Below are 16260 nucleotides of genomic sequence, written 5' to 3' on the forward strand. Positions count from 1 at the left end.
TAATTGCAATAATTGCTTTTAATTCCATAACCGTTATAATTGCTCTTATAAACATCTTGATCAAAGGAGAAAGTAATAATTGAGTATCGGAAAATCAATGTGAAGATCAATCGGTGTTGAGTCGTTTAGTAAACATGGCTGTTTGTAAATACGCTTCACGACCAATTAGTTACGATTGCCTTCGAATATTGTGTACACGACCGGCGGTTCTGTAAGCGCTGCCTTCATTAATATCATTTACATCGCTGGTAAATACACTTAACCAACACTTACATGCAGCCCGCGTACATTAGTTTACGAGTGACTGAAGTGCACGCACGCCTGTGATAGCAAAAGTGCGAAATTAATATGTAACAAAATGTTGACAATAAGAGTGTGTGTATTGTTATTTTTTGTAATATTGGCGGAATGCGGGCGGTCAGTTTCGCGCCATAACTCCGGTGGTTTGAAAAAGGAACCGCAAGCTAAGGTTGCGAAACGTCCTGTTAGAGGGGAAGTGTTTGACAATCTGTTCAATGTGTACGACCCGTCGTTTTTGGCAGTGGTTTGGCCTAAAATAACGAATGGGCTACATATTCTGGTGGATCACACGTGCTGGGACGAGCTCGGAGGGTTCTTCAGAGATCTCACAGAAGGCAGAGCTTGGGCGTACAACGGTAAGTAAAGTTGATAATCTAAAAGTTTACGTTCGTACAATTATTTCCAATGAGTAATTCATTTTCGTTGCAACGAATTAGCTAAATCACTTTTCCTCACATCGAGTAAATATCTTAAAGAATAGCATTTTGTTTCTGTTCTTTATGTGTTTAAATATCATTAGATTAAAAAAAATAGGGCGTCCTAGCTGTGGGTAGATATTTATAAGAAATAGCTAAAAATACATCAACCTACATAATTTTATGAGAATATCACTTTAGCAAAATGCCTATTCTTTGACAAGTGAGCCCGTCATTCAGTAATTGCGTGTTTTCAGGTTCGAATATTTGCGGGTATAAGCGTCTGTTTCACGATAGTTTTTTTTATACTTTTCTTAAACGCTCGTTTTGGTTAGTTAAATATCAGCTAGTAGAAATCAAAGTGCCTTTCATTAAAGGCTTGTCTCCTTCTTGTCCAATAGAAAAAAAAGCCATTTCTAAACACGCAATTAATGTTGTCCTGTTTAAAAAATATCTGACAACGACGTGAAAAAGATCGCAAGTGTTTCATGATCGCTTCCATTTCCTGAAATACCCGCGTATAAAATACTATTGACATGCACTTAAAAACACAACTTTCGATTCGTTGCAATGTGAACGTTCTTTCAAGTTCACTGGTCGATATTGCATGACTGTATTTGTTAGTGGCCGTCTCATTAAGGCAATTTATTGCGATCGACTAATGCAGCGTTTCAAACGTCTCTATGAATTATCGAGATGGACGCAAGTATTAGCTCAGTTTTCTTGCGTTTATTTATTTGCTTTAGCTAGTGACAGTTACTAATTAGTCTATGCCTGAAGCGTGGGTATGGACGTTTTATGCTTGATTTTAGTAGTTATACTTGGCATTCGTATCATAACAACAGCTCTAACATTCTAAGATTAGAGAATTGAAAAGACCCTCGAAGAGATACTAGAGTGAGGTTTGTCGTCTTTGATAATCCTCTATTTTCTTACATGAGGCGTGTCAATGTTGTAAATGTTGTTAAGAGTATTAAAAAATCGAAACTTAGTAGATACCTATACCTGCTGTTAATGAACGCAAACATTTACGGGGATAGGTACTCTTAATAGACTATGTACTAACACTTGCGAAAGTAACTTGGCGATGTCTGTGGGGTAGTGGTCAAAGTGGCCATCTCGTCAAAACCAAAAACACGGGATTGATTTCTATTTGGAACATGTATTTTGACATAAATAGTGCCTTCATGTCTTCTATTTCATTTAAAGGTCCAAACAAAATGATTAGTGCGGGAGTTGTCTTAACGAAATCACTGATCGTCTATCAACTAATGCAAACATAATCCGCAACATGACAGTTGATTGACAATCACGTAATCTAACGCGTGTTACTGTACCATACGTAATTTCACCTCATAATAGTTTCTGTAGAACGGACGACTCTCACTGGTGTCATGCAGCGTGGTCTCACGTCAGCTTACCGTATACCTAACTGTTAAACGATCCACTATGTACATAATACAGTGATACTACTGATTTACGCGATAGGGTCTCAGTGGAGACTGCGTAAGTTGAAATCGCGTAAGTCACGTAAGTATGTAATATGAAATAGTTTGTCTTTTAGGTTTGGGATGTTATACTTCCAAAGCGATTTTGATGCATGGAGATAGCTATTTAGTGGATAGCCTTGTATTTTAGGTTCGTGGCTGGCTGAGTCACACAACATTTACAATTCAGATTATCGGTGATCCGTAGGCTTCTGTAGCTGACGGTGGTCTATTTGATGCAGCTACTTTATTTTGGTAAATGGAATTGAGTTAAGAGCCTAGGTATGTACGAACATTCAAGGTTCTCAACCAAGTTGTCGTACCTACCTACTATACGGTTATAATATCTGAACTAAGGGGTGCACAAACACAACCAAGCGAGCCAGTTAGTAAATAAATAAATAGCCCAAAATAAATTATTATCCTTTAAAATTTCTGATAAACAAGATTTACCTAAATTGCGTATCTTTGAAATAACGTAAGTGTAGGTATTTATGTGCATCACTAGTAAAGTACTGAGTAACGGCAAGATCGCGTGGCAAATTATTTCGTTCATATTTATAACTAACCGTTTTAGGCGTAAAAGTAACGCGACAACTGAATTAATGTTCTACTTCATTACGCCAGGTTTTTATATGATTAGTTTTTTGTTATTTATTTGTAGAAATTCGCGGTTTCTGGTCGTTAACTTGAATTTATTAGCAGTTAAAGTTGTGCATAGTATTATTGTATATTATTTTTTTCTGTCACAACTTTTTGTCCTGAGGACTGCAGTACTGTAGGTTGTGCCTATCGCTGTAGCTTCTTTTAGTAATTTCTTTTTGGTAAGCCTATGACAATGGGGCTGAATAATATCTACTTATCCACATATATTATACTTGATAGCATTATATGGATAAGTTACTACAGGTATATTGTTATCTAGAAATTGAGTACCTACACTAGAGGTCTTAACGCTTTCGATGCTTGGGCATCCTAGATTTATAGCTGTAAGTATAACTAGGTAGAATAACTTATACCTACTTCCTATTCTATGAATATTTCAGGGTTATAAAAAGGTTATTTATTCCAGCTCTCGACGCATCTGGACGTTACGAGTCAGCGCTGTTCGCCGGCAACCGGTTCTGGTTGGGATCTAAAGAACAATGCTTAAAATTGGTAATTATATCTATGATATTGTATGTCAATAGCGAAATACCCAGTTAATGATAGAAACTTGGTTATGGTCACATGGTCAACGTAGATCAATAGTGCTTTGAGCAGCATGAATTCTAAAACACTCGAAAGTTCTCAGACTACCCACCTAAGTTCTAGAATCTATGTCAAACTAGTAGGTAAGAGAAACGGATAAACGCTTTTATAGCTATCGTTATTCAATGAAAGGGCTAAGTGTGCAATAAAACGGGTGATTGTACACCCTGAATCAACGAACAGTTAGTTTTGTTAAACCATCATTAACCTGAAACTACAGGTTTCTCTTAAGATTTTATCTTCTAAAAGGAATTTCAACCGTACTTTCATTTTGTTCCTGTTTTGATAGGATCAAGAGGCGTATGAGAATAACGGATCACGCAGTAATTACTTGGTGCATACTACAGCGAAGAATTACTATGAAGATGGTATGTACCACCTAATACTTATATGTACATACCTACATAGATTTAGATTTTTTCTGGAGATCGCAGACTAGCTACTTTTAGAAACAAAACACGATGCAGCAGTTGAGGGCGGCTGTCACCGTACTAATTGTAGCTAGTGTGCCATCTCTTATTATACTAGTGGTTACCTAAGATTTTCTGTGGAAAAATCTGATTGCTCCAAGCTAATTGCTCAAAGTAAAAATACCTTTGGCTCTCACCTGACCTTTTGCGGGTCATGGCGATCTATCACCGCTTTATGAGGATAATTTAATAAATAGCGTTCTTATTTATTCTATCAAATTACACCAGTGGAGTTGATTGATTTAAATAGCGCTGGCCCTCCGAATTAAATTCCTGTCCGAATTTGCTATTAGAAGTTATATGTGACAATGTGGTAAATAAAGTGTTTATATACAGATGTACATGACTGGAAGTGGGTGGGGCATCAAGAGGAGACGACCACGAAGGTGTCGATGACAGACCGGTGGCCGCCCAACAGGCTTGCTTATACCACCGTGCAGATCTGCTTGAATATTACCAAGACTAATTTGGTGAAGGTAAGATAGTTATAAAAACATAGGATACTAAAAGTAACATATGTATAGGTAAAGTCACCATTTTTCTTTTTTACTTAATACCTAATGTTTTTTGTAAAAATATTTGGAAGAAAAGTTAATATTTCTTTTCGTCAATTTACATACCTACGATTTAGACACATACAATTTTATTGACTCAAGTCATGGATTAATGTGAGTTCAAATATCTTCAGACTACTAAATTGAGTTTTGTGAAGTATTACAATTTCGTTTTATATGTTCCAGACATCAAACGTAATACTAGGCGTATGCCTGCCACGGTCATGTTCACCCCGCGACGTGACCTCCGTCATCAACTTCTCCATCATGATCAACGACAACCTCAAGACCAACAAGACAACATCACGCACAGCCAAGATCACCAGCACTAGACAAGTACCAGGCTCGTATGACATCGCAGAAGATGCCGGCGCGATCTTACTCATATGCATCACTGTTATACTCGCCACACTAGTCGTAGCAGCTACAATCGTAGACCTGGACTTACTAAAGTGTTTACCATACGGGAAAAAGTCAATGACGTTCGACCTAGAGAAATACAACCTAGATAACAGAACAGTAGAAAGAGAACCCAAACATGAGGCGATAGATATGAAGAGTGAGATAGACAAACTAGGAGTGGAAAACGCTAATATGAACTACATGGCCGTGGAGAGTATGATTAAAGGCGCTCCCGTGATTACGCTGGACGTAACTTGCGCGGATCGTAACGGTGGAAGCTGCAGGCGCTGTGGGAAATACCGCAAGCAGTGCAGCAACCCGCGCCAGCTGAACAACCTACCTCCCTGCCCGAGGCTGCAGTACAACTCGTTCGCAAGCCTCAGCACAGAGAGCAAGAAGAGAAGCATCTTCTGCCGCTTGCTCCTTTGCTTCTCTGTCCCATATTGTTGGAAACGAGTGTTTAACACGAACACGGCGAATAAGGATCTGTCGTTGATTCACGGCATGAGAATCTTCGCCACGTTTTGGATTATATTTTTACATATTGCGGTCATTGTGGACTATATTTCGGGTAAGGCACTTTCAAGTCTGTAATTGTTCTAGAGATCGAAAAGAATTTTCTAAGTGCGTGTTTGTTTCAGATGACGCAGGAGATATAAACGATCAGAGTAACAATATTTACAACATAATAGCGACTGGGACGATAGCGTTTGACACACTGTTCTTCGTGAGGTATTAACTTTTATTTGAAACTAACGGACTGGCGCGACTTTGTCCGGGTATAGAACAATTTTATTCCATTGATTTCATTTCGTGGGAATTTTGATTCCATCGATCCCATGCAACCTTTGCAGCCTTGTCCCGACAGTTACAAAGATTTTAAAGAAAATTAATTATACAATTTAGTTTATTTGCTCATAAGTTCTGCGCATACATTTAACATTCCGGGGATTTATATACCGTTTTATGTAATTCTCATCGTTTAACTACGTTCGCAATAGGCCTAGCAATTTACTTAAAAAGTAACATTTTTAACTTTCACTTATATGATGCTCTGCAGACGTCTTGAAATAGATTTTATATGCTTTTTTATTCAAGTACTTTGTAGAAAATGTTACTATGGGGTTAATAAACTCATAATACATAAAATTATGTGGTGAATTCACACATTTAGTAATGAATGGCGTAACCGTTACAGTTCGTAGTAACGAGGTTCGGTTCTCACACGCATCAGGTACTCGTACCTATACTCAAACAAAAACATTTGACTCATTGTGTTCTTTACTAACCAATTAGCATTACATAATCAACTATCAAAAATTACATATATAACAATTATTGGGACGTCCGGAAACTATTTTATTACATAAAATTTCTTAGGCCTTTTTCTAAGAAGAAGTTAAAGCCTCAAACTAATCGATACAGTAAACTTTAAAGTGTTAATAGTTTAGGCCACTTCTACCTTCCTACAGGTCTAATCCAATAGCCCTATTAGTAGGTAGGCAGGTAGGTACTTATGGCATAAATCTTCCTCAAGCGGACACTATGAAATAATCTACCAATATTTACTAGTTATAAGAGTTATATTCCATGTAGGTATATAATTGACGGTTATTTCTTTGTTTATAGTGGTCTATTCAGTTCTCATCACTTCTTCTACCTGAAGAGTCAGTACAGCGTGCAGGAGCTGGTGGGGTGGGGCGGCGCCTGCGGACAGCTGCTGCAGTTTGTCTGCTTCGTCACTAACAGGGTTATCAGGTAATTAGCTAAACATATGACCGAATATTGAACAAAAATATCGCATATAACATGGGTACAGTTTTATCGTTAAGGCGTGTTTTTTTGCGACAGAAACTTTAAACGCATTATTTTGCTACTAATCGCTTCTAGCAACTGAAAGACTGTTGTCATTTACAAGCAAAGGAATATTGTTTTACTATCGATTGGTCTAAAATTATCTTTATTAAAACTAAGACGAGCTCAGGGTTTTTATACGTGGTAGTCAAGCTAGCATTAAATCCCTTTAATCCATTATTTTAAGTACAAACCTAACAATAGTGGCTGTGGCTGGGGTTTATCATGTCTTAAGGAGCATCCGTGTTTTAGTAAACGCGTTAACGATATCTGATCAAATCTTCCTATTAATCATTCGGCAATTTTAAGATTTTTTTAAAGCCTAAAGATTCGCAAGACAAACTTGAATTTTAGGAGTTTGAAAAGTCATAAGATTACTAAAGTCGTTAACGAACTAAAAAAATCGCGCTCTAGTCAATTAGTATAAAGCACGACCTGTGTTTGATTAACTAGATAGATACCTAACTAGTTTTTTGGAAAATATTCACATTTTTTTTATCGTTCTTGTTAATTTGAATCTGGCTATTTGGTCATTAATTAAGGCTTGGTTCAACAATTTTGTGATGCCCAATCATTTAAAGATTAACAAGACCCGTTCCTGTATAAAAAATCTGCATAACTATCTATTTCATTTTCTAAAACTTTTTTATTCATACGTTCGTTTGAAAAATACTAAAGAGCTTGGCTGTTTTAATGCTCTTGCATTTTTCTTTCATTTAATGTTGTATTACTTATTTAGTTGCAATTAGGAGAGAGGTTTTCATATAATATAAATTGATATTTTTCCCAAGTTTGTTAATTCGTCATATTTTTTGTTATTATTCTTTCTCAATCGTACGCAATACTTACTCGTGTTTTTTCGCCAAATCGTAAGATAAATAAAGTCTGTAGTAGTTATTCAAACTATTTTGTTTTATACATTTCTAGAATGCTGCCATCCTACGCGTTTGCACTTCTACTCTCGGCGGTGGTGGCGCGATGGTCGAGGGCCACAGCTACCCTGGCCCTGCCTGATGGAGACCACACCAACTGTAACGATTACTGGTGGCGTAATCTGCTCTACGTCTCCAACATCTTCCCTAGTGATGAACAGGTACTTTACAACATTTGTGATATATGAATATCAACATAATTAGAGTGATACGATCATCAATGGCACATCAAGGCTTAGAGTATTTTTAGAAAGAAAAGTTTGCTGACTTATAATATTCTGCAAAAAGTAGATACTTACGTAGCTACTTAATGCTTAGCATTAAGCTTAATGGTGTTATTAAAAGAAAAAAAAATGAAAAGAAAACTATGCAAACTACCAGAGATGTGACACTATTTGCAAAGCTTTCCTTAGTATACCTACCATACCCCCGATAGTTGAAAATACGCATCTAACAATTTTGTCAAAATTGAGTAATATTATATTAAGCTGCAACATAAATTGTAGTAAGAATACAACGTCACATATTCATATTGCAGTGCATGCAAGTATCATGGTACCTATCGACGGAGACGCAAGTGCACGTGTGGGGCGCGCTGCTGTGTGCCGTGTCCGCTACATCAGGGCTGCGAGCCCGCGCCGCCGTGGCGCTGGCGCTGGTGGCGGGACTCGCCGCCACTGTGGCTGATGCTAGTGCTGCTTACTTCGAGTTCACTGCGCAGTGAGTACCAGACCCAAAGAAATAGTTGTTAATATACTATTGCACATACATGCAAACCTTTTCCCCACAGAAATAGGCAAAGATAAAATAATTCCACTTATTACGCTGTCTAAAATCGTGCTTTTTTCATGTTCAACCAGAAATCAAAATACGCTACTTACTACGCTACCCTTACAAACTTCCCATGCTTCATTCACATCCATAATCTATTGTAATGTATGATTAATGTCTAATATTGTTATGTTTAATGCCTCTGAGTTTTAGTTTTTCGGTCAGATCATTCAAGATCAACCATAATTACAATCTTAATGGTATATAATGGCCTGACTGGTGACCTAGCCTCGGCATCTAGTAAAATTTCACTTAAAATTGTTAAATTAACCATCTCAGTGTTACATTGTATTCTGAAATACCAAAAAAGTTTAAATTAGTATATTCCTGGCTACCTTATATTTATTAAACTTACGCTTAGCAAACAAAAAGCAAAATATTCATTTAAGTTTTCTTATTTCAGTTTCGTGAGCGGATTCAGCGCTTACGCCACTATAATCGAGCGTCCGTGGGCGAGAGTTGCTCCATACTTCATCGGCATATTTACTGGATGGCTCATACATGTTATTAGTGGCAAACTTAAGGTTTCTAAGGTAAGAATGTATAAACACTAGTGGCCCTAGATTTTGCCTTGTGATACTCCCAAATGATTTGAACGACTGAACCTTTATTTATTGAAAAATGCAAGGTACTTTAGACAGATATTGGTTATTTACCCTCGTGTATGACTGTTGTATAAATCAATCTTTTTTTACAGACATATTTTGCCATAAGTCTATAACACACTCAATCAAAGGTTTATCTAAAACCAACAAATTCCTGAACCATTTCCATTTCATTCAACATTCTCTTCAATACAAGTTCCATACTCCATTATCGTATACTACGTATTGTACTAGCCTACTCGGCTATATCAATATGTATCTTTTACTTATAAAATCACTCTGTTAATGTTCTAGGTAACATCGTCTCTGCTATGGGTGTCGGCAGTGTCGTTCATGTTCGTGTCAGTGGCTATAACGATGGTGGGTCTCCCGTGGCTGGCCGCGTGGCTGCATCTGTCATGGCCTATCGCGTTACTGTGGCCTGTGCTCATGGGGACTACTAATTTATCCGGTAAGTATATAAACACTGGAACGATGTGTGATAACTAGCCCGATTTTCTACCGATTTTCTATCGAGTATCAACCGGCTAGTTATCGAGAAATTTTGTATGAAAATGTGATCAGCGCTTCAAGCAGGCATCGTTATAACTATTTTTGCAGTTAATTTTAAATGTCAAACTCTCGATATTTGATGGTTCCAATTGTATTAAAACGCGCAACTGGTCAATGAAAAAACTTGACCTATAGATATAACACTGTTGCGAACTGTAAAGAAAAGCAATTCTTCAGATCGAAAGCTAGTATATTTACGGTTGGACCTTTAAATAGAGACACCGAAAGGACGTAACTAATATGCTGCAACATTCAGAAATTCAACTATTATAGCTATTGAGACTTCAAACGACAATTCACACTTCTTACTTGTTTAAAACATTTTTTTTTTAATTTTAGTATATTTAGACCTATTAATCTTGTTATCCTGTCTGTTTGTACTTTATAACAGTGCAACACTCGTATTTTGTTAACAGATATATTCCGCCGTTTGCTCGCCAACTCCCCGGTGGCAGCACTGAGCCGGCTGTGCTACGGCATGCTACTGCTGCACCCGGCCGTGTCGCGCGCCGTGCTCCTGTCTCTCGACTCCACGCTGTGCTCGCAGACTATCTGTATTGTAAGTACTAAACTGTTCTTTTACTAAACAGGGTATTTTACTACCATTTAAATAAGCAACTCTTTACGAAATGTCAAAACGAGATAACGCTTTCTGCTTTATGAATTGCGGGACCGCAAAAATGTAGGTATAGTTTTGTAAGTGTAGGCTTGTGTACAATAATTTTTCGACAAAATCCATATTGTTTGGTAAACAATATGGCCACATTCTATACTGATTCTTGCAAACCAAATCAGTCAAGTTATTAATACGAAATTCAAACCCAATAAACTTTATTTTCATTAACATAAGAAGAAAACTTACAACACATATTAAAAACAAAATTATTTCAACTGGTTAAACTTAAGAAAAACATACACAAGGAACGATATAATCTTAATTTCTAAACTAAACTTCTTAATTTGTATTACTTACTTATAACTCTTAGCAAAGTTACTCAACACAACTTTCAAAGTCTCCACAGAGCGTGTTATATGAGAAATGATACCCATTAGCCTCTCCTCTGCTTGAACACGGCGGGATTCAATACGTAAGCGTTCTCTCTCTATACGAAGACGTTCCATTTCTAGCTGGAAACTATGCGCTTCCCGTTCCCTCTCTAATCGCAAGCGTTTCTCCACAAAGGCTACAAACTCCCGTGTCTCGCTATCAAAAGGCGTCTGGCGATTTTTACGCTTTCTTTGAAGACGTGGCGTTGAAATGCTGGGTGAAAACGATCTTTCTGCAAAGATATTTAAAAAGCTAGTTATCACGCCAGTTTAAGTGTCAGATGAATTATCTGCAAACATGACAGCAAATGTACGAAAACATCTGTTAAAATTCCATCTGGTGAGTTACCTGAGATATATTTGGAAGTGGTGAAAATTGGCCTTAAAAAGCTTAAATTCCAACAAATTCTACTTGATTTTGTTCATATATTAATGAGGTTTTGAAAAAATAACATTGTTAAGGGACTTTTGTAGCTGACTCAAATGCAACAGAGAAAACTTGAAATAAGGTACCTTGTTTAATAACTCTATCTGGAGAGTCTGGCACTACAGTTATTGTAGGGGCTTGACTGTCGTCTATCACTGTAGGAGAGCTGAGAGAAGGCTCTATTGCTTCAGGCAGAGATTAATTCTCTATATTATTGACATTGGTTAGAGTATTGGTAGGAACAGGTTTTGCATTTAGAATGATGGGCTGAATAGATTCACGTGGTGCATTTCTATGAACCACCGGTGGTGTAAGTATCTGAAAATATATGAGACTAAAATTAATCGAAGAATAAATGAAATGAATGGTTTCTGATAAAATCTATATGTGCCTAGTAATATTACGCCTGTAACCGAAGGTGCAGGCAAAGGATTATAAAATAAACCGACGTTTCGCCCTTAACGATGTCCCATGTAACAGAGGAGCGAGTCTATTATCATTTACAGGGCATGTTACCAAACTCCGGTCTACTATTGAGAAAATATATTCTAACGTAAATTAGAAAATACTAACAGTATATTACTAGGAATTTAATTGACTATTAATCGCAGTATTAAAAGTAAATAAAAACGTAGGAACTAACTTCCAAATCTGCTTCCTTTAATTCCTGAAGCTGTTCCATCGAGTTAAAACCAATGATGCGTAACACTCGCTTCTCTAAAGGATTCAAGTAATTATTTATAGCAGGTCCACCATCAGTGTTACTTATGTTCCGATTGATAGAAAAGGCTTTCTTTTTTGTCTTGGCTTTCCAGTCAGACCAAACCTAGAGCAAACAGAGTACCAGTAAAAAATGTTACAAAAACGGAGAAAATTGTGACCATGCTCTCTTATGTATGTGACGCAAGCGAAGTTGCGCGGGTCAGTTAGTACTTTAAATATGTATTGAACGATTAAATAATAATATGATCTATCTATCGTATGGTTAGTGGTCAACCTAGTGTCAAAGTTGTTCAAGCCGCCCGAATGGCCTTTGACGTGGCTTATTTTATTTAATATGATGAAACATATTTGGTTACCTTTTTCCATTTCTCTGATGTTTTGCTCATACCTCCCCGACCTACAGAGTTCAGAATCGTTGTTAACTCTGACCACAGGCGTCTAACTTGAGGTCCAAGTTGTGGTCTCGAAAGATCCCCATGCCTATAACAAATATTAGTAGTTTAATACAAATACAAAATTGTCTTGTGCCATAGATGCTAAGTATTTTAATGGGGCTAACCGCTAATGTCTTTAATCAGTCTACTTAAGTTTCAATATGTATGCAATATCCCTACCTTTTTTTTTTTGCGGGGGGATGCAATATCCCTACCTAGAGTTTTGCACTTAACCATCTAGGATCAGATACTTAACAAGCATTTCAACACGTTAGCCGCTACACAAGCGCGAACAAGACCGCAGGTGGTGCTGCTAAGGAAAATATTATACCGTCATATTGGTAAATCCCTTAAAATTGGCAGTTCTGTGTTGTATTAGTACGAATAGTTACAATATGCCTTCCAACATCTCAAAGTACGAATGAACTCTTTGACACAAGTATTTTGGTGGATATTGTTGACGTAGACATTAGGTCGGGGGAAAAGTCTTTTCGCATTATAGTATGTATGAACTTGTAATAAAATCTTTTCTCTACACAAAAAAGCTCGATATTTGGGCACCTCACGAGCTCATTGAAAGAAACCTAATGAACCGAGTACTCATTTGTGATTCTTGAAGCCAAAGAGATTTTATTACAAGTTCATACATACTATAATTCGAAAAGACTTTTTCCCCGACCTAGTATTATGTATGTAGTTATTATGTACTAAAATTATACTTACGTTTCCATAAAATTCAACATAATAGAAAATTGTTCGGGACTTGATCTTAATCTAGTTTCCATTCTAAAAAATTATAAACCTATCTTCTATATTGATCCTTTAATGAAGAATTTCACGATTATGTTTGTCGTAAAACTATCTGCAACACACGTTAACAATTCCTTAAAAATATCACTCATATAACATAAAACGTATCTCCAATCTTAAAATGCTTTTACAAGTTTCAGCCCCCTTACGCACTAGCGGTTAACCGCGGGAGCGGCTAGCCGCGCGGTTACAGTTAAATATGCAACTGCCTGACAAAATTGTTGGCGGTTATGTTGCGGTTCACAGGCGGTTGTATATTAAACTATAACCGCGCGGCTAGCCGCTCCCGCGGTTAACCGCTAGTGCGTAAGGGGGCTTAAAGGTCGCGCGCATAATGTCTCTGTGATAAAGATAGACAAACTTTGACAGTTGCTGTTGCTAAAAAGCGGCCAGCTGCACGCTAATCCATAGACTATTATAGCTACATTATATAAAGTTTATAAGCGAATAAAAATAAATAATACCTCAAGAAATATTATACAATTATAGAACATATGAAATAAAGTGGAAAAGTGTTAATACAATTTTCTGACTTTAAACTCGTACGTTTATCAGATTACATGAGTTTTTCCCGTATTTTTTTTTTGTATTTATAAAATTGTTATGAATTTACGTTACATTTCTTGCTAATATATTACTTATGTAATAGAAAAAATATATAAGACGAACATTTTATACAAACAAAAAATTCAAGAGCAGTTCAAACAAAATTAATAGGTATTATTATGAACCAAGTAAGTGAAATACCGCATTCATATTGTTTAGTTAATTATTTCTCCGTTACTAATATTTTGGTAGTAAATTTTTGGTAGATAGTTTACCAGGTAACAGTTGTGTTGTAGTTAGTACAATCGGGAAGGGAACTAATAATGATGTACTTGAGATGATGGGACCATTGTATTTGCAAGTTAGTATTTGTATCGTGTATGTTTTATGTACTATGGATATCTTTTTTTTTTACAGTGGCTCTACTTCACGGGGACAACAATATTGACACTACTGGCAGCTCTACTACTCTCTCTACTAGTAGAGATGCCTTGTTGCAGTCTATTACGACGACTCTCCGACTGCGCCTCGTGACAAACTACCCACAAACAAAAACAACCGTTATTTTTAAATATTTTGTATTTAATATAATCATATTTATTTATAATCGGTAAAAAACTTACAACTAGTTATATTTACAACCTATTTACATAATTAGGTACACGAATAAATGTACATATTTATTGTATTATAATAATTACTATTGAATTTATTAGGTACTGTGAGGAGTATAAGCTAAGCGAAGACTGAGATACAGTGGCGTGACTAATAAGGACCCACAATAGTTAGCTAAACATCGCATTACGACACAAGTTTGTTATTCGTAAAATTTTAACCATACATATAATTTGTAAATTTATGTTATAGACATGGTCAATGTGTTGATGCACTAGTTTTAAGATGGTTAATTTGGATACTGAAGAAAGAAAAAAAATTGACTCAAAGGAAAAGAACACTTAAGCCAATTATAAAATAAAAGGTACTGAACTAAGAAGGATATAACGATGTTTGCTATGTCCCAAGTCACACCACTGACAGAGAGATCAATCATCTCGAAATACTTAAAGCCAAGATTTGTAATTAAAGTTCGATCCACACTCGAAACCTAAGCCTAAAAGTCTTGCACTTATTTAAATAGATACAAGTCTATACAAGCAACGGAACTAATTATAATGTAGTGTGGACCGTACCTTAAATATTTAGATGTCATTGAAATAAACCGTTACATTTTACAATTTAGTGTTCCATAATTTTACATTTATAATCAAGGAAAAAATAGAAGATTTTTTAAAGCTGGCAATACAAAACCAAAATGGCGGCTTTTTACACGTCAAAGTCAAATTCACAGTTTTGAAATCTTCTATTCTTTTGTTTTTGGCAACAATTTTTATTTACAGAATCGGCAATTTTGTATAATTTGTAATTTTTAAGTAATAAATATACGTCACAACAATTGTCTGGTTTTATTACAACAACGATCACATCAAAAAGTTTGCGTACATTATGCTAGAAGTATTTTTAAACAATCTAACGTATCGGTCACTTTATTCCTCCCCTTGTAGCTTCAAAACCTGTATGTCCAGCAGTTTTTTTCGTACGTATAACAATTATTAGTTAAATCGTTCAATTTGTAATGAAGGATAATAATTTACATGTCTAACTTAAAGAAAAAACTTTAACTGCATCGCAAGGACAACAGGGGAGTTTCAAGTGACTGATCTCGTCAGACTGAAATAGTAATCTATTCTACTTTGTAATTCTAATTAACTCCACATGGCTGTCATTTGTCATGGTATTTTCTAAACCAGAACTCATTTAACCCAAATTATTATACTTCAGTCGAATATATAACGCTTCTCGAAGAAGCGAAGTTAATTTAACAATGACTTAAGTAACGATTACTTATTACATAATGTCTTTTTTCGTTAATACGACATTATAATTTACAATTTACAATATTTTGTCAACAAAATGTACAAGTCAATACAGTGCGTTTCAACTCCTTCATTTTAAAAAGATCAGTGGTCTTGGTAGAGTTTTCATAGGTCAAAACAGTCGAAGCCCTTGCTATGGGATAGCGACTGGCTATATTTTGTAATCTGATAACATCTGTGCTAGAAATTTTACACATAAAGTCATTTTTATTCTAGCCGCGATAAACACTGCTTATTTTAAAACGCACTGTATCTTTCGAATTAACTGTCAAAAATTTTAAATTTAACGACTTCAATCAAAGTTCACATACAAAATGCATACAAACCAATTTAAAGTAACACACAAGCTGCATACAGCTAAACTACCGAGGAGCACTTGTTGCCCTCAACGCACTTGCCTCAATGGTTCAGTTCTGAATCAAGGCAGTGAAAGTCTTTGAACTAAGAGCTAGGTTATGTTCACACTCTGTGAGGCTTTCTCGTGGGGGAGACGATCTTGAGCATGGTCACCATCGGCGCCTCGAACGCGACGGATATCACGAACGCGAGCGCGTATGATATGATCGTTAGACCCAGGAACAGGATGAACTGTGGGGAAAAAATAATAAAATGTTAGAGTCTACAATGTGGTGAAATTTTAAATATTGCTGATAGGCTCCAGGAACTTGAAGGAATAAGAATAGCA

At 36.3% G+C, this 16260-nt stretch overlaps 3 protein-coding genes across 4 annotated transcripts in view; 1 reads left to right on the forward strand and 2 right to left on the reverse strand.

The window, feature by feature from the left end:
• Positions 1–243: 243 nt before the first annotated feature.
• Positions 244–15094, forward strand: LOC142985813 (uncharacterized). The gene is made up of 13 exons (XM_076134058.1): positions 244–656; positions 3276–3361; positions 3744–3822; positions 4261–4400; positions 4665–5451; positions 5522–5612; positions 6510–6638; positions 7662–7827; positions 8205–8386; positions 8901–9030; positions 9397–9553; positions 10071–10213; positions 14059–15094. The coding sequence occupies exons 1-13, from the start codon at positions 359–361 to the stop codon at positions 14173–14175; spliced, it is 2505 nt and encodes an 834-aa protein (XP_075990173.1). The 5' UTR covers positions 244–358; the 3' UTR covers positions 14176–15094.
• LOC142985820 (uncharacterized) lies at positions 10243–13413 on the reverse strand. Of its 2 annotated transcripts, XR_012960277.1 has the most exons (5): positions 13009–13413; positions 12208–12331; positions 11772–11954; positions 11215–11446; positions 10243–10934 (listed from the first exon to the last, which is right to left on the reverse strand). XR_012960277.1 is itself a non-coding variant. In XM_076134065.1 (4 exons), the coding sequence occupies exons 1-4, from the start codon at positions 13068–13070 to the stop codon at positions 11327–11329; spliced, it is 489 nt and encodes a 162-aa protein (XP_075990180.1). In that variant the 5' UTR covers positions 13071–13413; the 3' UTR covers positions 10243–11326. The 2 variants fall into 2 exon arrangements, 1 of the variants encoding a protein (XP_075990180.1); XM_076134065.1 differs by having other exon boundaries at positions 10243–11446.
• Positions 14203–16260, reverse strand: part of LOC142985805 (uncharacterized) — a 54727-nt gene continuing 52669 nt past the window's right edge. Inside the window, exon 15 of the mRNA XM_076134053.1 lies at positions 14203–16163. Coding sequence (XP_075990168.1) covers positions 16035–16163 — 129 coding nt within the window. The 3' untranslated portion in view covers positions 14203–16034. The remainder of the gene's footprint in view (positions 16164–16260) is intronic.

The sequence above is a fragment of the Anticarsia gemmatalis genome, chromosome 2 (genome assembly GCF_050436995.1).
Source record: "Anticarsia gemmatalis isolate Benzon Research Colony breed Stoneville strain chromosome 2, ilAntGemm2 primary, whole genome shotgun sequence".
NCBI classification, from domain to species: Eukaryota; Metazoa; Arthropoda; class Insecta; order Lepidoptera; family Erebidae; genus Anticarsia; species Anticarsia gemmatalis.

What these genes read in the sequence shown, in the direction of transcription:
- LOC142985820 (XM_076134065.1), bottom strand. Translation starts at nt 13,070, where the DNA reads ATGGAAACTAGATTAAGATCAAGTCCCGAACAATTTTCTATTATGTTG. An exon ending in ATGTTGAATTTTATGGAAAC is followed by an intron (nt 12,332 to 13,008) that starts GTAAGTATAATT and finishes TATTTGTTATAG; the next exon opens with GCATGGGGATCTTTCGAGAC. An exon ending in CATCAGAGAAATGGAAAAAG is followed by an intron (nt 11,955 to 12,207) that starts GTAACCAAATAT and finishes TGTTTGCTCTAG; the next exon opens with GTTTGGTCTGACTGGAAAGC.
- LOC142985813 (XM_076134058.1), top strand. Translation starts at nt 359, where the DNA reads ATGTTGACAATAAGAGTGTGTGTATTGTTATTTTTTGTAATATTGGCG. An exon ending in TCTTCCCTAGTGATGAACAG is followed by an intron (nt 7,828 to 8,204) that starts GTACTTTACAAC and finishes TTCATATTGCAG; the next exon opens with TGCATGCAAGTATCATGGTA. An exon ending in TACTTCGAGTTCACTGCGCA is followed by an intron (nt 8,387 to 8,900) that starts GTGAGTACCAGA and finishes TTCTTATTTCAG; the next exon opens with TTTCGTGAGCGGATTCAGCG.